Source organism: Rhinopithecus roxellana, chromosome 5, assembly GCF_007565055.1.
Source record: "Rhinopithecus roxellana isolate Shanxi Qingling chromosome 5, ASM756505v1, whole genome shotgun sequence".
Taxonomy (NCBI): Eukaryota; Metazoa; Chordata; class Mammalia; order Primates; family Cercopithecidae; genus Rhinopithecus; species Rhinopithecus roxellana.
In genome coordinates this window covers 174,981,066-175,007,583 of record NC_044553.1, presented here as the reverse complement: position 1 = coordinate 175,007,583, position 26,518 = coordinate 174,981,066, and the positions used below count along the sequence as shown (strand labels likewise).

Genomic DNA, 26,518 nt, shown 5'->3' with positions numbered 1-26,518 from the left:
AGGCACTAAATTATGGGATTGACTTCTTGGACATTTGACCATAACTATTCTGCTGTGAATGAAATTTTGAGTATTACTTCTATAAAGTAAACTTAAATTTCTTTTTTTTTTTTCTTTTATCAGTAGTAAACATCCTTAGTAGTATTGGGTAATGTTAGTAAGGTGGTTTAGAAGAGAACTAAAGTTGGTAATCAGTATAAAGTAATTTTTAAAGTTTAGCTTATGGGTTCTGTTTTATATACACCCTTTTGGTAGGGGCTGGGGAAGTACAGCAGACAAGCCCTCTGTTCCTGTGTAATATTCAAATTCTTGGTACATTTTGCAAAAAGCAGGCATTTCCAGCCATCTTACTGAAACCAAGTTGTAATGTGTGACCCTGCTGATCCAGTACTGCCTGCTCTTCCTTCCCTTGGCCCCTCACCCGTCCGCCCAGAACCAGTTCAGGGGCTTAAGCAGCTGGTAACTGTTGACCTAGGTTTTCTTGTTTGATGTGGGAAGGAAGCAAGGGTGGGGGAGGCAGGGAACAAAACCAACACCAAACATCATAGTCCAGCACTGGAGCTGTGTCTGTTTGGATTCTAGAATATGTCTTTTCAGTGCTCAGGGTATCAATGGCATCTTTATCTCCTTAAGTGGTCTAGGTCAGGACATCGCCACAGAGAAAAACAATAGCTTGAATCCCAAATTATTTAACAGTCAAAGGCTTTTTCATAAAAATAATTGCTCCAGGAAAGGGAGATTTGTGTGACATTAGGCAGCCAAAGTGTCTTCCTGCCAGACCCTTTGCTCTTGGTGAACATGCTAGATCAGAGAGGTCAGTGTCCCCCCCAGCACCAGTGGAGGGGGTTGCGACGATATTTCTGAAAGAGCAAATCAAGCCCAGAGCTAGCCTAGGGTAGAACTACTTGTTTCCTTTTACATCAGTTGCTTCCTTCTCCTGCTTTATACAGCAAGAGAATTGTTTGGTTTCGGACAGATGTGTGTAACCAGACCAAATATTGGCATGGTAACAACTGATGGATTGTCAGTATCCAGTGCTGCTTTGTGGAGGGTATAAATGGAGCCTGGCTTTGAAACAGAGGGCTGACTCTCTTGTGTAACTCAAACTGGGACCCAGCCAGCATCCATGGGGGCTTGCTATGTGCCGCAGAGGCCCTGAGGCAAAGTAGGAACTGGATTCTAAGATTGCATATAAAGCTTGGAGATGAAACAAGTGTCCCTTCTTATCCAGGGTTCCTATGGCTTATGATTCCTGGTTGAATGTTAGTTGGATTGGCACTGCTTTGGTTTATAAGATAATCTTCTTCTGCTTTCTTGTTCTCCCACAGGGGATGGTATGAATGCATATGTAGCCTACAAAGTTACAACACAGGTGAGTCCAGGTGACCCTGCTAAAGACCATCTTCATAGACTTTGGTGCTTATACCGAGGTCATCATTCAGATTATTTCTAGGTATCTCCTTTGTTTCTTTGCCAACATCTTCATGTTTACTCAAGATGGAGCAAACCTGCATCCACTTGGTAATCTCATCTGGGTACTCCAGACTGAGTCTTTTTAATACTCTTCTAGAAAGCTAACATTTCAGTGTGATTCTATGAAGTCGTGTGGTATATCTGATAACAGCTCCATCCCTTTTAGAGAACCATGTGGTGTGGAGCTAGATTCACAGATTGCCTTAAACTGTCTTTTAAAATCTTCAGTGCTTCTGAGGTTTCAGAGAACTTCTCGTAATACTTAACCTTTTGCCCCTCTGGTCGGGTCTTCTTTTGTATATAATATTAATGCATAGAAAATATACACAATGTGGTATACAAGTTATGAAGCATAGTAAATGAAGCTCTAAACTTACCACTAGTCTTGAGTACCATTGAATCCACCTAGGTGTTTTTCCATCATATCCCCTGCCTCATACCTTAGAGGCGCCCTTTCTCCTGAGTTGTCTCTCATTTCTTTTATAAGAAATCTTTACATATATATTTATATATTAGACTGTTTTGCTTTGAGTTTCATAAAAATAATATCATGCTGATAATTGTGCTTGCTTTATTTAGCATTGTTTCTTTCACCCATCCTTGATGGTCATAGCTGTAGTTAGTTCATATACCACAAAATATTTGTGTTTTCCTGTTGTGGACATTTTCTCCTGTCAACATGTTTCTGGTTTTTGTAACTGGGAACTTTCTTGCATGTCTCGAGTGCACACGTGGAAGGGTTTCTCTAGAGTATGTAACCAGGAGTAATTCCCGTGGGTCATAGGTACTGCAAATATTGGACACAAGGAATACAAACTGTTATTTAAAGTCTTTGTACCAATTTATACCCCATCAGCAGTGTATAAAAGTTCCCATTGATTCACTTCCTTGCCAGCAATTGGTGAGGCCAACCTCCTTAAATTTAGGCCTGTCTGGTGAGTATAAAGTGAACTCTCATTGTGATGTAGGCCTAACCTTTTTTGGTAGAAATCTGCTTTATATTGTCTCTCTACTACTTGTTGGCCTGTGTCCTGTGAACTCTAGATTATGATACTTTAGAGGTTACTGTCTACAGCTTAGACATTTCATCCAATTCCCACCCTGCTCCTCACCTGCTTCCCCTTCTTAGAAGTACTTTTTGTCTGTCTTTAGTTTGGCTGCTATAATTCCAGCAGCTAATACCCTTAAATAAGTCAATGAGGCCTGGCGCAGTGGCTCACACCTGTAATCCCAACACTTTGGGAGGCTGAGGCAGGTGGATCACCTGAGGTCAGGAGTTCAAGACCAGCCTGGCCAACATGGTGAAACCCCATCTCTACTAAAAAACTACAAAAATTAGCCAGGCATGGTGGCAGGAGCCTGTAATCCCAGCCACTCGGGAGGCTGAGACAAGAGAATTGCTTGACCCTGGGAGGAGGAGGTTGCAGTGAGCCAAGATTGTGCCACTGCACTCCAGCCGGGCATGGTAACGTGTGCCTGTATTCCTAGCTACTTGGGAGGCTGAGGCAGGAGGATCGCTTAAGCCCGGGAGTCTGAGGCTGCAGTGAGCTGTGATCGCACCATTGCACTCCAGCCTGGGCAACAAAGTGAGATCCTGTATCAAAAAAAAAAAAAAGTCAATAAAAGATGAATGGGTTACTGTAGAATTCTAGCTTTAAACTAGAACTGAACATTTCTTTCTTTAGAACAAGAGTTCTTAACCTGGGAATGAAACTGTATTTGAATTTTTATTTCCTCAAAGGTCACCATGGCTTCAGATGTATTTGAATTTAATTGATTGCCTTTATAATCCTATATAGTTTTTGCATTTAAAATCATTATTCTGAGAAGAGCTCCTTAGGCTCCCAGACTGCCAAAGGGGGAACTATAGTTTTAAAAAGTTTAAGACTCTCTGCCTTGGAGAAAGTTATTTACCAGGTGACTGAAGGGCAGGGATCTGGGAAATGGGTTTCTTTAATGTCAATTGGATGGCTTTCAAGATACCATCTCCTGTTTGGAATGAAATTGCCTTGTGTTTTTTCCCGTCCCCAAGACGAGCTTACCATTGTTCAGAAGCAAACAGTTTGCAGTAAAAAGAAGATTTAGTGACTTTCTGGGTCTTTATGAGAAGCTTTCCGAGAAGCACTCTCAGAATGGCTTCATTGTCCCGCCTCCACCGGAGAAGAGCCTCATAGGTAAGTAAGCCTGTGGTCTTTCATTCCACTCGGATTGTTTTCCTTTGCATTCTCTCCAAAATTCACTTACTGTTTAGTATATGAGACTACTTCTATTAACAGTCTTGTGGTGAGAAAAGAGACATTTCCAGTGTTTTCCGACCCTGGAGGTCTAGAGAAAAATAGAGTATTTTGGCATTTCTCTCCTTGGGTGCAGTAGGAGCTCTGGGTTTAGCCTCCAGAGTTGTTATGTTCGTTTGTTTTCTGGTGGTCTTCAGGAGTCTTAAATGATTGTGGTTCTCTCCAAATTGAAATAGACTACATTGGATTAGGGATCAGAGGAAGGAACCTCTTCAATTTTTTTTGTTTGTTTTTTTGTTTTTTTGGTGTTTGTTTTTGACGTGAAGTCTTGCTCTGTCACCAGGCTGGAGTGCAGTGGCGTGATCCCAGCTCACTGCAAGCTCTGCCTCCCAGGTTCAAGTGATTCTCCTGCCTCAGCCTCCCACATAGCTGGGACTACAGGTGCCCACCACCATGCCCAGCTAAGTTTTGTATTTTTAGTAGAGACGGGGTTTCACCACATTGGCCAGGGTGGTCTTGATCTCTCGACCTCATGATCCGCCTGCCTTGGCCTCCCAAAGTGCTGGGATTACAGGTGTGCACCACTGCACCTGGCCAGGAGCCTCTTCATTAACATCAGTTGATGTTTGTACTCAGGGTTCCATGGCCGCCTTTTTAAGAAAATGTATTATCTGCAAGTCCTAGAGTTTAGAACCTTCAGCACTTAGAGACTAGTTTTCAAAAATGGTTCTCAGGTAAAGAACCTTTTGTTCATCCCTGCACATGACATAGAAGTGGCCTTAGGTTGTATGCATTGCCTTTCCTCCTGTTGACACTTAAAAAAAGAAGAGAGATGTATCCTCTTCATGATGATTTATGGTTATTTTGCTTTTTAAATTCCATTCTAGGGATGACAAAAGTGAAAGTTGGGAAGGAAGATTCTTCTTCTGCAGAATTTCTTGAAAAACGGAGGGCTGCTTTAGAAAGGTAAGTTCCATACAGCCATTTTCCTGAATAACGTGAGGACAAATGAGAAGCTGAAAAGTGAGTCTAAATGATGAGACAGTCCATTGAGTTAGAGATGAAACGTGAATGAATTGAAGTTCCTCACCTCCATATTATCTCTCAACTTTTCCTGAGTTGCCTATTTTCCCACCTTGGGAATAGGCCATCTTCTGTTTTTTCCCCATCCCGAGTGAGCAGGCAGTCATATTCTTAGACAATCAAATATGAATGGCTCTGAGGTTTCTTTCTGACCAGTTATTTTTCTCTCCCTTTTTGGAAATGTCAGGAATGTGAACTTGAATATGCTTACAAGGAGAGTCCTACTTAAGTACCTTATCTCAGGGTACTTTAAGTAACAGAAGACGTGGTATCACTGCCAGCACTGTGTGACGCCCAGAGCCTTCTGAGGCCAGCTCAACTAACCAGATGGTAACTGCTTACCTTGTAGGTACCTTCAGAGGATTGTGAATCATCCTACCATGTTACAGGACCCTGATGTCAGAGAGTTCTTGGAGAAAGAAGAGGTTAGTATTCAGTGCAAACTGAATTTCATAATTTATGTCTGCTCCTACTGAAATGAAACTAGTTCATTCCAAAAATATGTGAGCACTTAACATGACTAGTACCAGACTGTATCCTAGTTTTGTGTGAACCCCTGAGAGTGACAAGTATTTTTCAGCCTTTGAAATAAAAGAAGCTCTGCCTGAAGTCAAAAATAGTTGGTTGTAGGGGTCAAATGGCAGCCTAGTATTGTCTTACTGGATCAACACAGTGGTCTATTTGGCAGGTCCTTGGCATGTTGTAGGTTACTTCTTGGCTCAGATTGAATGCATATTTTATGCCAGGCGGGGCATTGGTTAAAAACCAGTTACCACAAACCACAGAACTGCCATGTAGGAAAAGTGTTGATTGAAGTAGACAGTCTTTTTTACAGGCCATGTGTAGGCTAGTCATGATTGTCAAAAATGGAAAACAGCTCAATTGCTAACAGTGGAAGAATTAAGTAAAATATATAACCAAATATTTGATTCTCATCATAAACAAAGTATACAGAAATGTTAGTACATGGACGTGTATGTTAAAAGAATTATAAGGCCGGGCGCGGTGGCTCAAGCCTGTAATCCCAGCACTTTGGGAGGCCGAGACGGGCGGATCACGAGGTCAGGAGATCGAGACCATCCTGGCTAACACGGTGAAACCCCGTCTCTACTAAAAATACAAAAACTAGCTGGGTGTGGTGGCGGGCGTCTGTAGTCCCAGCTACTCGGGAGGCTGAGGCAGGAGAGTGGCGTAAACCCGGGAGGCGGAGCTTGCAGTGAGCTGAGATCTGGCCACTGCACTCCAGTCCGGGCGATAGAGCGAGACTCCGCCTCAAAAAAAAAAAAAAAAGAATTATAAAATGTGAAAATGAAATAGCATGTAAATACAGCTGTAGAAACATGTGAGTCATTAAGGATCAAAAGAAACACTTGAGTGAAATGTTTTATCTTACAGGAAAGCAAACTAGAAGGAAGTAAGTGACTGCATAGGGCTATCATTTTGCTTTAATTTTTATTTTTAAATTTTTCTTTCATTTGTATATAATATGTGTTATTCCAGTGAAGAAAATGATACTAAATAAATGAGTTTTTTTCTCTGAAATGAAATGTTTTAATTAAAAACTCCCTGTCAAATGCTTCAGATCTTTTAGTCTTCTCTTGTGAATATTCTTAAATCCCTTCTTCCTTTTCACCCTCTTATCTTTACTCCATACCCCTAAGCAGGGTATGTCTGTAGCAGCACTGTGGACCCTTTGGGTAAGATAGTTCTTTGTCATAGGGATTGTCCTGTGCATTGCAGGGGGTTTTAGCAGCATTCCTGGTACCTACCCACTAGATCCAGGTAGCACCCCCTCCCCAGTTATAACAACCACATTTTCCAGACATTGCCAAATGTCCCCTAGGAAGCAAAGTGGCCCGAAGTTTAGAACTACTGCCAGGCCGAGCACGGTGGCTCATGCCTGTAATCCCAGCACTTTGGGAGGCTGAGACAGGAGGTTCATCTGAAGCCAGGAGTGCGAGACCAGCCTGGCCAACATGGCAAAACCCCATCTCTACTAAAAATACAAAAATTAGCTGGGTGTGGTGATGGGTACCTATAATCCCAGCTACTTGGGAGGCTGAGGCAGGAGAATCACTTGAACCTTGGAGGCAGAGGCTGCAGTGAGCTGAGATCGTGCCACTACACTCCAGCCTGGGCGACAAGAGCAAGACTCCATCTCAAAAAAAAAGAGCTACTGCCATAGAGTCCTGAACACTAAAATCTGACTTTTTAGCATGCAATATATGTTATAGATTTTTCAGCATCCTTTCCATGCCCTAGGAGAGTACTGGGGAGACTGAACAGCAATCAGATTGTTTCTAAATATTTGGCATGCTTGGCTACTAGGTCATCCCTGAAAGTAGCCTTGATCTGAATCAGTAATTCTCTTGTCCTTGGATATTTGTTCACCGAAGAAAATTCTAGCACAGCAAGATTTCAATGTCTTAAGACTTTTAAGTCCAGTTGTGTACAAAGTATGCTAATCCAAGGGAACTTTTGACTTTTAACAAGAGTATGCTGGATACTGAGGCAGTTCATGCCTGGGTAGGCAGACAATCTCAATTTGAAGTCACCTGGCTGTGTAACACCCCAGTCTACTTTTTTCTGTATAAAATATCAAAAGCTGAAAATGTTGGCTGATTCTTTTTAACGTGGTTCTTTGATTTTTCTTTACGGATGTGTTGTGGATTCCTCAGACTGCCTTAGAAAAAACAATTTACAGTTCACATAATTTTTCTGGCAAGTTTTGGGCATGCCATCTGATGGATACTAATTCTTCTGAACTTAAAGTAGGGGCAGCAGATAACTTGCCATCCCTGCCTTCTTGGTCTTGTAGCTGCCACGTGCCGTGGGTACCCAGACGTTGAGTGGTGCTGGTCTCCTCAAGATGTTCAACAAAGCCACAGATGCCGTCAGCAAAATGACCATCAAGATGAATGAATCAGACATTGTGAGTAGCCTGGTGCCTCTTACCTTCAGCTACACCTCAGGCTTATGGGTCACAACCCCTAAGGAGTCCTGAAATTTCTGAGATTAGGAAGTTTTTTTATAATTTAGTCCCTTTTTGAAAAACAACTGCTAAAGAAAGACTGCTGCACTGCACCTATAGAAGTAATCTCATTAAAGCTCTGGGCTTTTGTGTTTCAGTGGTTTGAGGAGAAGCTCCAGGAGGTAGAGTGTGAGGAGCAGCGCTTACGGAAACTGCATGCTGTTGTAGAAACTCTAGTCAACCATAGGAAAGGTAACAAGCTCTGAAATGCACTTGGAGCTAGGGGAAATTGTTGTCTCTAGTGAACTGGAGATGGGAGGGCATGCTGTTCCAATCCTCTCAGCCATCCAAGTTGAAATTCTCAGCCCACCAGGTCCTTGATGTTCTGATAAAAAAAGGTATGCCCTGCATCTCCTGGCAGAAAACATGATTCAACCACTGTGGGCATTGTACTTTCTACCTGGGAGGGGTGCAGGGAAGCCGTCTCAGATACAGCATGACCTGGGATGCCGGCTTCTGTTGATTTTGAGTTGATGGCTTATATCCAAAATGATGTCACACATGCTTTAGCTACATGGTCAAACCAGCAATGCGTAAATGCAAGGAAACCACCTGTCTCCTAATCCTTCTGCGTCTTTCTTTAGTGAAATTTGCTTAAGAGCTAGTGAAATTTTCCCAGTTTGAATCTTTTCCCTCTCTGCCTTAAACATGCTGATAATTAGAAATCTAAACAGATAGAAGATCCATAGCATAAGACCAGTGTAAGTAAGGGTTGGCAAACTATAATCTGGCCCATGGACCAAATCTGACCCTTGTTCCTATTGCCATGAGCTACAAATTTAGGTTTTTACATTTTTAAAGGAATGAATGGGAGGAGAAAAGAATCTCTAGCAGACTATGTGTAGCCTGCAAACCCTAAAAAAATTATTATCAGCTGGGCATGGTGGCTCAGACCTGTAATCCCAGCACTTTGGGAGGCCAAGGCGGGTGGATCACGAGGTCAAGAGTTCAAGACCAGCCTGGCCAAGATGGTGAAACCCTGTCTCTACTAAAAATACAAAAACTTAGCCAGGTGTGGTGGTGGGCATCTGTAATCCTATCTACTTGGGAGGCTGAGGCAGAGAATTGCTTGAACCCGGGAGGCAGAGGTTGCAGTGAGCTGAGATCGTGCCACTGCACTCCTTTACACAAAGAGTTTACCCTACTCTAGAACATTTAAGACTATACAGTTGGCCGGGCGCGGTGGCTCAAGCCTGTAATCCCAGCACTTTGGGAGGCCGAGACGGGCGGATCACGAGGTCAGGAGATCGAGACCATCCTGGCTAACACGGTGAAACCCCGTCTCTACTAAAAAAAAATACAAAAACTAGCCGGGCAAGGTGGCGGGCGCCTGTAGTCCCAGCTCCTCGGGAGGCTGAGGCAGGAGAATGGCGTAAACCCGGAAGGCGGAGCTTGCAGTGAGCTTAGATCCGGCCACTGCACTCCAGTCCGGGCGACAGAGCGAGACTCTGCCTCAAAAAAAAAAAAAAAAAAAAAAAGACTATACAGTGTGCACATGTATTCACTCTTCTCTCTTGTACAGAGAGGCTACCACTCATGAGCTTTAACAAAAATATAAGAATAGTTTATTTGGCCTGTTTGTTATTTAATGAGTGGGCTTTGGTTCTTCAGGGATATTGGAGCTGCTTCCTTCAGGTAGGCCTAACCCAGTGAAACTTGGGACAAGCTGGTGCCTCTCCCTCCTGCTTCTGTGACCAGGCCACATTCTCTTTACTCTCTGAATACAGTTAACTGTGGTGTAAGTGACTGGGTTGCGGAACCCTCGTTTCCCAGATACGCAGTGGGCGGCATTACTAAGCCATGCCATGCAGTGTCTGCTGATTTGTCCCTTTTCCTTGTGAGATCAGAGAGGCCTCTGCTGTCTTTTCCTCCTTCCAGAGCTAGCGCTGAACACAGCCCAGTTTGCAAAGAGTCTAGCCATGCTTGGGAGCTCTGAGGACAACACGGCATTGTCACGGGCACTCTCCCAGCTGGCTGAGGTGGAAGAAAAAATTGAGCAGCTCCACCAGGAACAGGCGAACAATGACTTCTTCCTCCTTGCTGAGCTCCTGAGTGACTACATTCGCCTCCTGGCCATAGTCCGGGTAAGCTTCTGTTTCCTTTTCTCCTCCTTCCCTTGATTTGATTTGTTTTTCTTTCGCTGGTCCCCTTCCCAAGACAGTTTCATCCCATTATAGCTTGTAAATAGGTGTCACTTTTTCTACTTTTAAGCGGAAAGGTATCCTATAAACCAAGCAATCTGTTCACCTGTTAGCTAGTTATCACTGACTCATTTTGAGCCCCACAACCAAGATTCCTAGACGGCATTTGGAGAACAGATCACTCTTGAATCTCCAAATAGGTTGCCCTTCATTGTTGAGGCTGGACGGTGTCCTCTGTGGTCCTTTCTTTTCTTTTTTTTTTTTTTTTTTTTTGAGATGGAGTCTCGCTGTGTCTCCCAGACTGGAGTGCAGTGGCGCGATCTCGGCTCACTGCAAGCTCCGCCTCCCGGGTTCACACCATTTTCCTGCCTCAGCCTCCCAAGTAGCTGGGACTACAGGCGCCCACCACCACGCCTGGCTAATTTTTTGTATCTTTAGTAGATATGGGGTTTCATGGTGTTAGCCAGGATGGTCTCGATCTCCTGACCTCGTGATCCGCCCGCCTTGGCCTCCCAAAGTGCTGGGATTACAGGCGTGAGCCACCGCGCCCGGCCTGTGGTCCTTTGTTGAAGGAACGTTGCTTACAGTCCTGATCTCTTGGCCCTCTGGAGCAGTGACTTTCTCAGTCCTTTGATCTTTGCCTCCTTAACAGTAACTGGTGGCTTTGGTGGCTTCCACTTGTCCTTCCAGTGTGGGCAGTCAGGTAACTACATGGAACTGGCTTGGCATTGCATGGAGGAGTGTGGCCAGGGACTGAGAGAGCTCGTCACCAGAGCCTTCCCGTGCTGTGCCACCCCCACTGATAACATTCCAGCCTGCCCCTCATCAAGCACCTCACTTTCTCCTGGTGATCTAGCAGTGTGGTTTCCCCATGAGCACTCCCAGGGGTTAAGCCTAAGGAATTTTGACAGTGGCATTAGCTCTCACATGGCCTCCCTAAGGCAGAGGAAAGAACCAAGAGGAAGCCTGGCGCCTACACTCTAAGGGCTTAAGTCTGTCCCTGATTCGGCTTGGGATCAGGTTGCGCCTCAGAGTTAGAACAGTGCCACCCCTCGGTCCCCGTCCCCAACATATCTCCCATTAGGGAGCTTGTGCGTTGTGTCAGGAGCTGAGCTGCTCCCCGGCTGTCGCTTCCCCCGTGGTGGAGTTGCCTCATAGAGCCTGGGAGGTTACTCATTGTCCTCTCCCATTGCTATTTGGTTTGCTGCTAACTCCAGAGTGATAAGAGGTTTTAAAAATAACCTGCTATGTAATTCTTAGAACTGGTCAGGCTACTTAGACTGGAGAGCAAGCCGCAGGGAGGGCACTCTCTGGGGGAAGCTTTCTATGAGGAGCGTTGTTTGGGATCTCTGGGGAGCACAGTTCTTGGATATGGCCCCCAGGCAGAGTGAGCTTGTACCACAGGGATGAGGGCCTTGCCTAGAGCTCCATGGGCTGGGACTGGGGAAGGATGCCTCACGGTACAGAACTGCGAATGGTCTTTTCTCAGAGACCCTCCATCTGCCTGCCTCATGCTTATGAGCCTGGTGGTGGGATTGGAGAGAACAACAAAGTTTTCTTTTCTGCTCTTCTCTGAGCGTGGAGCCGGACCACTGTTAGGCCAGTGGGTTGGGCTTGAGTCTAACTTGGATATGAGGTCACCCTTTACCTAATCTTTTGACATTGAGGTGTTAAGATGCTGCAGGGGAACAGCAGTGACAATACTGGGGCAGGTGAATTTGGTGGCATTGCATTCCCTGAGGTTCAAGTTTTGGCATAAACCTGCGCTAAGGAGGCATAGACAATATTCAGGGAAGGCCAGGCGCAGGTGGCTCACGCCTGTAATCCTAGCACTTTGGGAAGCTGAGGCAGGTGGATCACCTGAGGTCAGGAGTTTGAGACCAGCCTGGCCAATGTGGCGAAACCCCATCTCTACTAAAAATACAAAAATTATCTGGGCATGGTGGCGGGCGCCTGTAGTCCCAGCTACTCAGGAGACTGAGGCAGGAGAATCGCTTGAACCCAAGAGGTGGAGGTTGCAGTGAGCCGAGATCGCTCCATTGCACTACAGCCTGGGTGACAAGAGTGAAACTCCGGCTAAAAAAAAGAAAATATTCAGAGAACTTTTGCAGGGCAGCGAGGGAGCCGATGGAACCTGGCTGGGTGGCTGGCCCCAGGCACAGATCGTTGATCCAGGCTGCTGCTTGTGGCCTATTAAGCAAGTCCGGGCGGGTGTGGGTTAGTCAGGCTAGCAGCTTCCTTCCCTGGAAATGTTGATTGTGGTCAAGAAACTGGAAACAAGGAAAACTAGCAAATAGATTTTAGGGAGCTTCTTGGAGGCCTTGGTAGCCTAGAGCAGGTGAGTGTGTGGTTGGGAAAAAGCAGTGTGGTCCTATTGTGGTTTTAGGTGTTGATTTAAAGATTTGTTAAGCTAACCTTGTAGTTTATTTGGGTGTCAGTTTAAAGGTTGGGTCCTCAGGGTGGACTTCCCTGACATATTTCCCAGGCTAAGCTGGGCCCCTGGTTTTATGTTATAGTACACTGCTACATTCCCAGTAGTCTGCATACTTGTAAGTATCTATTTGTAATTGTGAATGTAATGTTGGCCTTTTCCATTAGATGACAAATTCCATGGAAACGGGACCATGAGTTTCATCCACTGTATTCTTAGCTCCTGGCACATGGCAGGCACTCAGGGAAAGTATGTAGCCTTATGAACTGACTGATCTGAGGGAGGTACTTTTGTAAGCCATAGTATTGGTCACTGGCATGAGGCCACCTACTGGCTCCCTGCCATCCAGCCCTGGGAGTAGCATGAAGCAGCATGGCACTGGCCTCCTAGAAGCTTGGAGAGAAGTATTACCCAAGCTTTGCTCCTAGACATTAAACTTCCCAGCTGGGCACTAACATGTGGCTGCAGAACCTGCCCTTGCTCAGTCTGTCCATGGCGCAGCTGCTGGGAGAGCCTGCCCCGAGGAAGAGCCAGCAGAGCTCTTGAAGAGCTGGTTGTGGTCCTCCTCAACCCCACCCCCACAGGCTGCCTTCGACCAGCGCATGAAGACATGGCAGCGCTGGCAGGATGCCCAAGCCACACTGCAGAAGAAGCGGGAGGCCGAGGCTCGACTGCTGTGGGCCAACAAGCCTGATAAGCTGCAGCTGGCCAAGGACGAGATCCTTGAGGTGAGTCCCCTGAGGCAGCCCAGCCGGGGGTGTTCTGCTGGTTCCAAATGAACCCAGGTCCCATCCCACCCAGAGGCTTGGAACCCCACAGCAGGCAAGAGCGCTGATGGAGTCTGAAGGGCCGTGGCTGCTGAGGAAGCCTCTGAGAATGACTCCAGGCCTTCCCGAGGCCTAGTCCCCCTGTTCTCTTCCTACTCTACCCAGACTTGTCAAATCAGAATCTCTGGCCTGGCACGGTGGCTCACGCCTGTAATCCTAGCATTTTGGGAGGCCAAGGTGGGCAGATCACTTGAGGTCAGAGTTTTTTTTTGTTTTGAGAAGGAGTCTCGCTCTGTCGCCCGGGCTGGAGTGCAGTGGCGCAATCTCGGCTCACTGCAAGCTCCGCCTCCCGGATTCACACCATTCTCCTCCCTCAGCCTTCCTAGTAGCTGGGATTACAGGCGTCTGCCACCATGCCTGGCTAATTTTTTGTATTTTTAGTAGAGATGGGGTTTCACCATGTTAGCCAGGATGGTCTCAATCTCCTGACCTCGTGATCCACCTGCCTCAGGCTCCCAAAGTGCTGGGATTATAGGTGTGAGCCACTGCGCCCGGCTGAGGTCAGGAGTTCTAGACCAGCCTGACTAACATGGTAAAACCCCGTCTCTGCTAGAAACACAAAAATTAGCCGAGGCCAGGCGCGGTGGCTCACGCCTGTAATCCCAGCACTTTGGGAGGCCAAGGCGGGCGCATCACGAGGTCAAGAGATTGAGACCATCTTGGCCAACATGGTAAAACCCTGTCTCTACTAAAAAAAAATACAAAAATTAGCTGGGCGTGGTAGCACCCGCCTATAGTCCCAGATACTCGGGAGGCTGAGGCAGGAGAATCGCTTGAACCTGGGAGGCAGAGGTTGCAGTGAGCTGAGATCACGCCACTGCACTCCAGTCTGGCGACAGAGCAAGACTCTGTCTCAAAAAAAATTAGCCAGGTGTGATGGCACACGTCTGTAGTCCTAGCTACTCAGGAGGCTGAGGCACGAGAATCACTTGAACCCGAGAGGCAGAGGTTGCAGTGAGCCGAGATTACGCCACTGCACTCCAGCCTGGATGACAGAGCAAGACTCCATCTCAAAAAAAAAAAAAAAGAATCTCGGCAGGAGGGGTCCTGGCTGGGTCTTTGAAAAGCTACGTAGCTGGTTCAGATATGCCTTCTTATGAGAACTAAATTAAGTTTTCCAGGCCTTCCAACCCTGCTGGTGAGTACCTAAACTGGAGGCTGCTGCAGTATCAGAGCCTTCTTGAAGGACCACACTTCGTCCCAAATGCCTGAAATACAGGCATCTCTTTTCCAATCAGCCCCTAAAGTGGCCCTCTGCTGGACTCTGACTTACATGCGAAATCCTCTGTGACACCTCATCTTACCCACAGGGACAGACAGACATAATGATCAATTGAGGCCTCATATGTAAAATTGATGTCCAAATGTGAAGGCTTAGTAATGATGCCATAATGTGAGGTGATCCTTTCTTTCCTCTTTCTTCCCAGTGGGAGTCTCGGGTGACTCAATATGAAAGGGACTTCGAGAGGATTTCAACAGTGGTCCGAAAAGAAGTGATGCGGTTTGAGGTGAGATAGAAGATCCTACTTCTCACTTAGCGTGCAGTGCATGGTTTAGAATACTCTTGGTGTTGTCCAACTCTATTGGGTAAAGAGATAGAGGTACCAGTGACTTGGCAATTCTCGTGAGCAGGCCTGGCCTTCTTTGGGGAGTGTGTGTTTGTTCCTAGGCACAGTGGCAGTCTTACACTTGTGGCTGGACCAGAGCAATTAAACACAAAGCTTGCAGCTGCCACATAACCTCGGCCCCCAGTCCTTTCTTCTCCACTCTCCTTCATCTCCTGCCCTCCCACAAAACCTTTCAAGGCCTTGGCAGACCCTCTTTGGCTGGAAATTACAGCTATTCCACCTGCTGCCTCTACTTTCTGAGATTGTGTTTGGCCTTGGTCAGCAATAAACACCATCATCCCATCGAAAGGGAAAGCGAAAACTGGATGGTCAGTGTAGAATCTTGTCTCCTAGAAAGAGAAATCCAAGGACTTCAAGAACCACGTGATCAAGTACCTTGAGACACTCCTTTACTCACAGCAGCAGGTATGTAAGTTGTGTGTGACCTTCATCCTCTACTGCCCGCTCCGAAGGCCAGCTGCCTCCTTGGGACTTCTACGACAAGATGTGCAGGCCCTGCTTCTGAGGGCTGTGCCCTCCTCTAGTCGATCATTGAAAATAGGCCCTGTTGCTCTGACATGGAGCATCCAACAGGGTCTTTTACTAAGCAGGAGGGCCAGGCTCTGCTGCCCTCATTCTGAGGTGAGTTAGTTTTTGAGGACAAACCCCATCTCCCTGTAACTGCTTACCCTTCGAGGAGCCACCCCATGGTACCACCTGGCCTTCCTGAGACTGAGGCCTCATCAGTATGTGAAACAGTGGCCCCACTGTGAGGAGCTAACCGAGCCAGGCAAAGCTGTGGCCACCACAGGGGTGCTCCCTCTGGGGTGGAGCCAAGACTGTCTTCAGAGACTGGCCTTGCACTTGGGGCTCAGGAACTTCTGCCTTCCCTGTCAAGAGGGAGGTGTGAGGGTCGTGTGGCCTGTGCAGCTGCTCAGAGCCTGCCTTTGTGGGGCAGAGGCGCTTGGGGAGTGCCAGGGTACTGTGCTTGATTCCTCCCAGGCTGGCTTAGGCTCTGCCACTAGGTGGGGGCACTTGCTTACTGTCCCCACTTCTTTGCAGCTGGCAAAGTACTGGGAAGCCTTCCTTCCTGAGGCAAAGGCCATCTCCTAATGGACCAAGGACCCCAGAGCCTACCTGTGTGACGCTGCCTTTTTATACACTGTCCTCCACCTTGATGGACCCCCGTTGATGCATCCTGCCTAGGCTGGACTTAACCCCTTCCTCCCTGTCCCCACGACCAACTGTCCCCAGTTACTCTAACCGTTATTTCATTTAGCTTCCATATATATTTTCTTACCTAAGAGAATAGTTTCCTGCTTTAAGCAAAAGACCTACAATAGGTGGTGGAATTATGGGATGGGGTGGAGTATTGATATAAATATATAAATACAAATGTATATTTTTCAGGATGTGGTGTAGGAACTGGGAATAACGTTTTCTGTTACTCCTGATGGTGCCATGAAAAGGTTATGTAATAAAATATTTTAAAATCAGGTCACATGACTCAGAATGTTGGTGGTTTTTGCTTAGGCTGGGGAGCAGTTGGGAATCAGGTCTGGAATACTCCTAACGAAGAAGTTGCCCAGGTATAGTAAGTTTTTCTCTACCGTTCATGAGTTTTTTGCTGCTGCTTCCCTCTGGAAATGGGGTTTCTTTCTCTCTGCCTACCTCAGCTACCTGTTCTGAGGGTCTCAATCTGTGTCGTATTCCCACTTCTTTAGGGAAGGAGTTTTAAAAACATCTCTTAAAATAAGAGGAGCAAAATCTATTAAAACCTATTCTCCTGCAAAGGAGGCAGAGACTTTCTCACTCTCTTTTTTTTTTTTTTTTTTTTTTTTTTTTGGTATCCCCATCATTAAGCAAGAACCTTTCTCTTTTATTCTTCCTGTTTCCCTAAGCTGCTCAGGGTTCTGAGTCTTGCCCTCCGATGGCAAGTCTTATTTATAACTAAACCTATTTTTGTCACCCATCAAAACACATCCTCAGTAGACTGTGTGAAGATCTGATAAGGACTTGATGCTTTTTATCTCTACATAGACGTGAAAGCCATGCCCTCTGCCTCTAGATAGGGTGATCCAAGAGCTCCTGAACCTTAGGAGGTTCAAAGAAGCTCTACTGTCTGTGCCCAGGAGGTAGCCTGCCAGCAAGAGCCCCCAGGAGTTGCACGCACCGCCAAAGGGTGTTCACACAGATCTCTGCCAGTCTAGCCAGGGGAGGCCAGAGTCTCAGGTCAGTCAAGGCTGGGCTTCCCCCTTAGCTGTGTCAACAGCTGCTCAAGCTGTACTGGTCAGAGTGGGCTTTGAAGCTCCTTTGTTAGCTCGAGCTGCTGACTGCCACTATGGGAGCCTTGCGACCTCCAGCTCCTCCAACCCAAAGACACTCCTGCCACTGGGGCCCCAGGTCCTGCTCTATCAGTTCTCTTTGGTGGGGGGCTAAGGTTTGGGGTGAGGCAACCTGAGGCAAGACAATGCAGTAAACATTCTGATTCCCTGTACACTGACGCGGCAGCAGGGGAAGAGCCAGTGCTGCAAGTATTTTTTTTAAACAGGTGAATTTTTTGGAAAAATTCACTCTCCCTACCCCTCAGTATCCTTATCATCAACTTTGGTTTTATCCTTCCAGTCTTTATTATATGCTTGCTTTTACATAGTTGTAATAATATACACATAAAATATTTTGTATCCTGCTTTTATCATTCAACATTGTACATGTTATAAGCATTTTTCTATATTGTTATATATCTTCACAAAGTTGATTTGTAAAGCTGTGTAATTTGAAGGCCTCCATAGGGTGACTGTACCATAATTTTGATTGATCCCTTGTTGGATTCTTGGTCGGGGGTTGTTTGTTTTGTTGGTAACCTTAAAATTTTTAATATAATTTCAGATTTACAGAAAAGTCGCAGGAATATCACAAAGAACTCCTAGTGTATCTTTTATCCAGATTTACTGAGTGTTTACATTTTATCCCATTTGCCTTATCTACTTCATGTTGTATTTTCTTAATCATTTGAGAGTAATTTGCACAGATGCCCCATTATGCCCAAAACAGTATGCATTTCCGTAACAACAGGACATTCTCTTCTAAGAGAAGAAGAGAATTATTTTAAGTATTATTCAGTATTTTTTTTAAGTATTATTGTCAAAATCAGGAAGTTTAACAGTGATTTAATACTGTTATCTAACCCATGATTCATATTTAAATTTTGTCAGTTATCCCAATAATGTCTTTTGTAGCCATTCGTGCAGGATCGTGTGTTACATTTGTAAACGTGTATCTTAATACTGCAGATTCCTCAGCCTTCTTTTGTCTTTCATTACCATGACATTTTTGAAGAATACAGACTATTTTGTTGAATGTGCCTCAGTTTGGATTTGTGTGATGGTTCTGCATGGCTAGGTGAGGGTTTTGCATTCTGGGCAGGAACATCACAGAAGCAGCGTGTCCTCAGTGCATCGTGATCAGCATATAATGTCAGCTGGTCCCATTGATGTTGTTAACTCTGTTCCGCGGTTAGGTTGGTGTCTGCCAGATTTCATTTTAAATTTACGATTTCCCCTTTGTAATTTACAAGTAATTTGTGGGGAGATACTTTGAGACTATATAAGTGTTTTGTTCCTCATTCACGAGTTATATAGTATCAGTTGATTAGTCTTGTCCGAGTTATTACTGTCATGATTGACCAACGTGATTTCCTAACTCCATAATGCCTTCTACATTTATTGGTTGGCATTCTACTATAAAGAAAAACATCCTTTCTCACCATTTGTTTATTCACTTGTTTATCAATATGGATGCAGGGATTCCTATTTTACTCAGAATTGCAAGCCATTGCTTTGATTTTATCTTGATTCTCAAATTGTCCCAGATGTATAGCAGCCTCTTGTGTGTTTTTAGCTTGCCCCCATCATGTTTTGAGTACTTTCTTACCTTCTGGCATAACAAGATGTTCCAGGCTAATCTTGAATGTTCCCTGCCCCAGCCCTGGAATCAGCCATTTCTCCAGGGAGTCTTGGTTCCTTGTAATGGAGAATGGTATTTATTTATTTTTATTTGATTTGATTATTATTACTATTTTTGAGACAGAGTCTCACTCTTGTCACCCAGGCTGGATTGCAATGGCACAATCTCAGCTCACTGCAACCTCCACCTACCAGGGTTCAAGCAGTTCTCCTCCCTCAGCCTTCCAAGTAGCTGGGATTACAGGTGCCTGCCCCCACACCCGGCTAATTTTTGCATTTTTGGTAGAAACGGGGTTTTACCATGTTGGCGAGGCTGGTCTTGAACTCCTGACCTCAGGTGATCTGCCCATCTCAGCCTCCCAAAGTGCTGGGATTACAGGTGTGAGCCACCGTACCTGGCCAGAGAATGTTATTTAGAAACCAAGATCTGGGTGCCAAATGTGCTTCTTGTTACTGGAATGTCATTGCCTCTTTGCACTCTCACCATACAGTGCAAAGATATATAGAGATAGATAGATTTATAGAAACTATCAAGATAGGGTAGAGATACCTGACATAAACAGATATTACAAATCAGGAATTCACACTGATGCTTTGAGTGCAGACCTGTAGGTTTATTCCAGTCTGCCCCCTTTTCCATGTTGTTAACTCTTTCCCCTAGAGAGACAAAGATTTCGGGTTGCTTTGTTAAGTTCCATCTGATGATCATTCTGACTTAAGTCTTACTTTTTTTCTTATTTCCTTGGAATGATGTCTCCTCTGGTTTCAGAACTTCCTCCTCTGCTTCCTGTATCCTGAGGCTGGCGGGGCCAGTTGTCTTTAGGGCTTGTGCATTTTTGTAAAGAGCTTGCACGTGTGGAAATCAAGTAGGCCAGTAGTGGGTTAGGGGTACTGAGCCAGAAGCCTCTCAAGGAATAATAGGAGCACAAAGGAAGAAGGTGGTATTCCAGCTGGGGACCCCGCGGGGAGGACTTTGTGAAGAACCTGATGCTTGAACTGAGTCTAAAAGGTGTAAAACTGTTTGTTGCTTCTACCTCCCTGTCTGTCTGGCAGTGTGAGGTAGGCGCCTCTAGGGAAATGTCAAGTGGTTTGGTGTGGGTGAAGTCAGTGAGGCCCATGGAGAAAAATGAGCAGGAGCCACATCACAGGGTGCCTGATAGGACCAGGGAGGCACTTTCCACATTACCATTGTCGCTTCGTGATCTGGACACACCAGAAGGCGGGAGACTGGAGGCAGGAAGAGCAGGCAGGCTCATCCCTACCCTCAGGAGAGCTGAGAAGGGCAGGTGTGGTGGGGCCAGAGCTCAGGAGAGTTTCGGAACCACTGAGATCCGGTCCCTGATTTGATAAGAGGCCTGAGGGGAGAGCGAGGTAGCTAGCATGCCCCACAGCTTTCTGGCTCAGACACTGGGTAGACAGTGAAGCCCTTTGTAACACATGAGGCAATAGGTTTGGGGCAGATGGGAGGGGAAGCAGGGCAGTGAGTGCTGAAGGTGTTTAAGAAGCGGCCCTGGGCCAGGCACAGTGGCTTATGCCTGTATTCCTAGCATTTTGGGAATCCAAGGTGGGAGGATCACTTGAGCCCAAGAATTTGAGACCAGCCTGGGGAATATAGTGAGACCCTGTCTCTACAAAAATAAAAACAACTAGCTGGGTGTGTGGTGTTGCATGCCTGTAACCCTAGCTATGCAGGAATATCGCCTGAGCCCAGGAGTTTGAGGCTGCAGTGAGCTACGATTGCACAACTGCACTCCAGCCTAGATGACAGAGCAAGATCTTGTCACAAAAAAAAAAAAAAAAAAAAAAAAAAAAACCGCTCTGGATTGGAAGGGAGGCCAGTTGCTTTAAGTAGGAGAGATAGAGTAAAAGGAGGCTTTGATTTATTTAAAGGTGGGGCAAACTTAATCATGTTAATAAAAATCAGAGAAGAGAAAGAGAATGACTATCAGAGCCATGTTTGGAAGAAAATGCAGTCCAGAGCACAGGAAGGGGACCTGTGTTCAGAGGGTGCCTCACTGCTGAGGCCACAGGAAAGAATCTGTAGGTGGAGGGGAGGCCGAAGAGGGGAAGTTTCATGCTTGATAATTAAAATTTTCTGAGATAGGAATGTCGTATTTACCTATTTAAGCCAGGTGGTTTAGATAAAAGGTATGGGGACAAGTCGACATTTCCCTGCTTTCCCCTTGGCTAGTTCAGCATTTGGGCTCCAGAGTGCTGAAGGTGAGGACTGGACTTCGAGCTGGTGTGATCCCAGTATTCGGTGTCAGTACTCAGTGGCAGAATAAATGAGAGAAATGGGAATAAGACAGAATTGTCGCTTACACAAAAATGCTAGCAACTGTTAGCTCTTCCCAGAAGATTTTCATTCTGAATGCTCCTGGAACTGGGAACCCTAAAAAAAAAAGTCTTTGAAGCAACTCAAGTTTTAAAAAAGGAGAGGAACTCATGGAAATCTCAGGATGGGGCCAAGATGTGGCTGGAGAGTGCGTGGTGCTGGAGGGCGCGTGGTGCTGGAGGGCGCGTGGTGCTGGAGGGCGTGTCCTTTGCGGAGCACACTCAGGGCCCACGGGAAGCCCATAGACTTCAGGGACATCAAGCCCCAAGGTGGTGGGACTTTCCCCACCAGTACTTGGCAGCCTAGGGGGAAGGGGAGGGCGGGAGAAGATGATGGGGATCCCCGGCTCCAAGCATAGAAGGACACATCTGTGCTACAGCGTGCACATGCCTGGATATACACTCTGTCTTTGGAGACACTGGCTAAGATTCTCTGCTCCATGTTTGGACAGGGTCATGCCTGATCTGAGATAAATGGACAAGAACAACTGAAGCCTGTCTTCTGGTGCACGTCACCTGCCGATACGGCATCTTGTGATAAAGTTGGGTGATGTACAGTCTCCACCAAATGGTAAACTCTGGGGTCTTATGCCTTTATAACTCCATGGCCCCGGCAAAGGTTCAGGCTCAAAACAGGTATCAAATAGATAACTGTCAAATGATTGTTCCCTAGTCACAGGCTCTGCCACTTGACATTCATACTGTCTGTGAGAGGACCCAGCTCACCCTTCCCTCCTTATCTCCCAGTCCTTCCCAACAGTGCCGACACCTCATGGAAACTGATTGCAAATGTGCTACTTCTCACTTCTGTGTGGCCCAAGGAGGCTGGGTTAATGCTGGGCTCGGTACCTTAAGCACCCTTTCTCCCTTCCCCATCTTCAGTCTCAGAATTACACCTGTATGAAGCAGGCATTTTCCAGTGCCCTAGATGAGAGTATAAGTGTAAGGAGATGGGGCGCATTTGCCTGTGTGTCAGAACATTCACCGAGGATCCTCATAAGCGCTTCTAGAAACCAAATCCTTGAAGATGACTAACCAGAAACGCCCATGATAGCACTGTTCACAGTTGCAAAAACTGAAGCCAATTAAAATGTCCATCAGGAGGGGATTAAATGAATTATGGTACAGTTACACCGTTGAGTATTTTACAGCCATTGAAGATGATATATAGCTCTATTCATTGACAAGGAAAACTCATTTTTGAGTGAAAAAAGCAGGTTATAGAATTGCATGATATTCACATTTATATAAAACTTTATGGGAAGGATGTTGATTGAATTGTTAATAAATATGGTCACCTCTAGAGATGGAAGTTTGCATTACCTTTAATTTTTAATACCATTTTGTATTGCTTAAAATTTCTATGTATTATCGTTAAAATGCGAAAAATCAAATAAAGCTATTTTCATTATGGGAAAACAATCCAGTGCATCTTTTGAGGCCCGCGTCACATACCTCCTCTTCGGGCAGCTTCCCCTGACCCGCCCCTCCGCCCTGCCCTGGCTAGCGTTGGGCCCCGTGTCTGTCGTCCTCTTCAGCCTCTGGTTTTCCTCTCCTGTGTGGTGTCAGCTCTGAGGCGGTCTCTGTAGCCTCCTGAGCCGGGACTCCCTGGGGTCCTGGACTGCACTGTCTCTGCCCATCCCGGTGTCCTCCTCCACCTGCAGAGGAGCCTCCGGGGCAATGGCTGCTCCTCAGCTCAAGATCATTGCTGTAGAAGCCTGTGGGCCACTGAGGCCAGATCTGGGAATTTTTCAAGAGATCTGGAAATCTGGCCTAATTTGAGGTTTAATAGGCCTCACCATGGTTGGTAAGACTGGTTGGTGCTCAGTGCCCTGGGGAAGCCTGCAGGCCCCACAAGGCTTGCCCCAGACAGGCCTTTCACTCCTTTGGCCCTTGTCTGTTGTGGAAATGCTCCTCTGGCTCTGATGACCAGACCTTGGGTTTTCACCCACCCAAGGCTGCTCAGAGGAAGCCAGCTGCTCGCCCTCCACAGGATGCTCTTTGTCTGGGTCCAGAAAAGAAACAGAAAAACCCTGTTCAATCCGAGACAGGACGTTTCCATAAAGAGATGTGACTGTTTCCAAATGACTGCCCCCTTGGGGCTTCAGAGCTTGCTGCTTCCTCTTCCATTATGAGCGGCAGTGGCAATGGCCACAAGGGCCCCACCTGCAGGTTTCCCCTGAGGGGAGCACCGGCAGCCTCTCAAGAAAAATAGACGAGGCTCCTGCGGCCAGGAGCATGTTCCGGAGCAGGGGACAGACTGCCCATGACCGTCCCTTCCCAGTCTCGGGCCTAATTATTAACTATAGTAAGAACTGCCTCTGGGTCCTGAGATAGCTCAAATCCAGTGCTGTCACCCTGCAGGGTGTACTCATGACCCACACTAAGGACAGGTTCAGGGAGCTGAAGCAGCTGGCCCAGATCACACCCCAGAGCTAAGACGAACTCAAGCTCTTCTCATGGCCTCTCTGCCACACCCTATCCTACACAGTCTAGGTATCTAGATGGGGACAGACAAGAGGAACCTGGAAATCAACCCGCTAAGTTTTTTTTTTTTTTTTTGAGACGGAGCCTCACTCTGTCGCCCAGGCTGGAGTGCAGTGGTGTGATCTCAGCTCACTGCAAGCTCTGCCTCCCAGGTTTACGCCATTCTCCTGCCTCAGCCTCCCGAGTAGCTGGGACTACAGGCGCCCGCCACCTCGCCCAGCGAATTTTTTATATTTTTAGTAGAGACAGGGTTTCGCTGTGTTAGCCAGGATGGTCTCGATCTCCTGACCTCATGATTCACCCGCCTTGGCCTCCCAAAGTGCTGAGATTACAGACGTGAGCCACCGTGCCGGCCCTCAACCTGCTAAGTTTTTTTGTTGTTGTTGTTTTTTGTTTTTGTTTTTGTTTTGAGGCAGAGTTTTGCTCTTGTTGCCCAGGCTGGAGTGCAATGGCACAATCTCAGCTCACCGCAACCTCCGCCTCCTGGGTTCAAGCGATTCTCCTGACTCAGCCTCCCAAGTAGCTGAGATTACAGGCACATGCCACCATGCCTGGCAAATTTTGTATTTTTATAGAGATGGGGGTTTCTCTATTTTGGCCAGGCTGGTCTCGAACTCCCCACTTCAGGTGATCTGCCCGCCTCAGCCTCCCAAAGTGCTGGGATTACAGGCGTGAGCCACCATACCCGGCCCTAGGTTGTTTTCTTAAAGACCTGAAGGCATCCACACAGTAGGCCTGTTAAGGACAAGTCCCATTTGTGTACACACCTGACCTGGTAAGCATTGGCGCTTTTCTGACATCTGTGAGACACTCTTTCCCCAGATGGGCAGGGGTTGCCCAGTGGAGTAGTAGCAGAGGCTGGAAGACAGAAGCAGCTTTGCTGAGTAGCTGCGGAGCTTAATGGCAGACATGAAAAACTCCACTTGCTGAGAAGCCACCGGCAGCACCCTGGGGACGGCTAGCATATGAGGCAGGGCCGCCTCCCTTCCAGACCTTGAGGCCTGGAGTTCCTGCCCCTTCTGGCTTCTGCCTGTTGTCCCCAGTTCTTGGTCCTTCAGCTGTCTTCACAATGAACCCCTATTACTTGAGGGACCCGAGCATGTCTTTGTTTCTTGAACCGCGGTGCTTGGCACACCAGAGGGGCCGCTTGGTTGATTGGCCGACAGGGCTCTGAAAGGCACTGGGAGTTGCTGTATCGCCACATGCAGCCTAGAGAGCTGTGCCGTCAAAGTGCTGGGGTGGCCTCTGCCAGCTCTCCCTGTGCCAGACCTGAGTCGTGTTGTGTGAAGCAGCTGAGCTGCTGCTGTCCTATCTGGGCAGGGGATAGGAGACTCCTAGAAGTGACATTGCTGGCTGGAGTCCCGGGTCTGGGGCCTGCCTGTCCTGGGCCAAGCTTTCTTCTAAGGACTTGGACAGGACATGCTTGTCAGAGGTGCCTTCTAACACAGCGGCTTCCAATACCCCACCTCTCCCTCACGCCTCGCTTCTGCCTGTTGACAGAAATGTAGAGTTTGGACCAACTTAGTAACAATGCTTTTTAGTAGCACTCTTTTTAAAAGACACGTTACACCAAAATCTAATAAACATAATGATGTTTTTCAATGTTCTATTTTATTATTTTGTAGCAGGACGAGCCGCAGACAAAACTCCTCAGACACTGAAATAAAGAAGGAAGGGGTTTGTTCGGCCGGGGACATCGGCAAGACTCCTGTCTCAAGAGCCGAGCTCCCCGAGTGAGCGATTCCTGTCCCTTTTAAGGGCTCACAACTCTAAGGGGGTGCACGTGAGAGGGTCGTGATTGATTGAGCAAGCAGGGGGTACATGACTGGGGGCTGCATGCACCGGTAATTAGATCGGAACAGAACAGGACAGGGATTTTCACAGTGCTTTTCTGTACAGTGTCTGTAATCTATAGATAACAACCGATTAGGTCAGGGGTTGATCTTTAACTGCCAGGCCCAGGGTGTGGTGCCGGGCTGTCTGCTTGTGGATTTCATTTCTGCCTTTTAGTTTTTACTTCTTCTTTCTTTGGAGGCAGAAATTGGGCATAAGACAATATGAGGGGTGGTCTCCTCAATTTCAATTTATAAAATGTACTTATTAACAAGGTAATCAGTAGGAACTCTGAGGCTGTTCTGATGAACAGCATAGTTGGTGATTTATATCAACCTCTGCTTCCAAGTTTATTTCTTTACTATTTTTGGTTGCACAATATGGAGGAAATCAGAAAAATCCTTATTGCGTGTCAGTAGTTGAAATTGTTAATTTTTTTTTTTAATGCTGACCTTGCCATCTCAGGGTACGGAAGAAATAGGAGAATCTGCTTTTGTTGTCAGTGAGTCAGTATCCATCAGGATGAATCATGTCATTGGTAAGACCCTGCCGTTTTTTGCCTACGAAAACAGCAAATTCACATAATTCAGTCAATAATAGCTAACATCTCTCTGCTGTGTGATGGGCCCCATGCCAAACACTGTGAAAGCTGCTGTCATTTAATCCACACACCACTCTTGTGTGAGGACCCTGGATAAGGACAGATAAGAACCCTGAGCCTCAGGGGGGTTTGTCCAAGGTGATACTGGTGACCAGAGCTGGGCTGGGGTGGTGCAGGCAAGGTCCACCGTGGCTCAGACAGCCCCCAGTGGCTGGGCCCCTCCTGGCCAGTCCACCCCTCTGCTGCCACCCGCCTAGCCCAGGCCCAGAGAAGAATCCAGCCTCTGTGCCCCATGGCGCCCACAAGCTCGTGGCCCAGGGGCTGTTTGTTTTCTTAACGAGGTTAACCAAACCTCCTGAGCAGCCTCTGTGGTGCAGCAGAAGCCTTGCCGGTGAAAGGGGGCTTTGTGTGACTGCAGTGGAAGCCAGGGCCTGAGCTAAGGCAGGGCTCTGGGCCAGCCTACCCGTGTGC

The 26,518-nt window shown here is 46.8% G+C and overlaps 1 protein-coding gene across 2 annotated transcripts in view; it reads left to right on the top strand.

Annotated features, from left to right (window-relative positions):
• SNX1 (sorting nexin 1) overlaps window positions 1–16,620 on the top strand; it is a 43,028-nt gene extending 26,408 nt beyond the window's left edge. Inside the window, exons 5-15 of one of the 2 annotated variants that reach the window (XM_010355475.2) lie at window positions 1,329–1,372; window positions 3,506–3,647; window positions 4,595–4,673; window positions 5,140–5,215; window positions 7,609–7,722; window positions 7,920–8,013; window positions 9,700–9,905; window positions 12,978–13,121; window positions 14,648–14,728; window positions 15,182–15,253; window positions 16,361–16,620. In XM_010355475.2, the coding sequence (XP_010353777.1) occupies window positions 1,329–1,372; window positions 3,506–3,647; window positions 4,595–4,673; window positions 5,140–5,215; window positions 7,609–7,722; window positions 7,920–8,013; window positions 9,700–9,905; window positions 12,978–13,121; window positions 14,648–14,728; window positions 15,182–15,253; window positions 16,361–16,516 (1,208 nt within the window). In that variant the 3' untranslated portion in view covers window positions 16,517–16,620. Of the gene's footprint in view, window positions 1–1,328; window positions 1,373–3,505; window positions 3,648–4,594; window positions 4,674–5,139; window positions 5,216–7,608; window positions 7,723–7,919; window positions 8,014–9,699; window positions 9,906–12,977; window positions 13,122–14,647; window positions 14,729–15,181; window positions 15,254–15,889; window positions 16,329–16,360 lie in introns of those variants that run through there. The other variant, XM_010355474.2, reaches the window with a different exon arrangement.
• The last annotated feature ends 9,898 nt before the right edge of the window (window positions 16,621–26,518 follow it).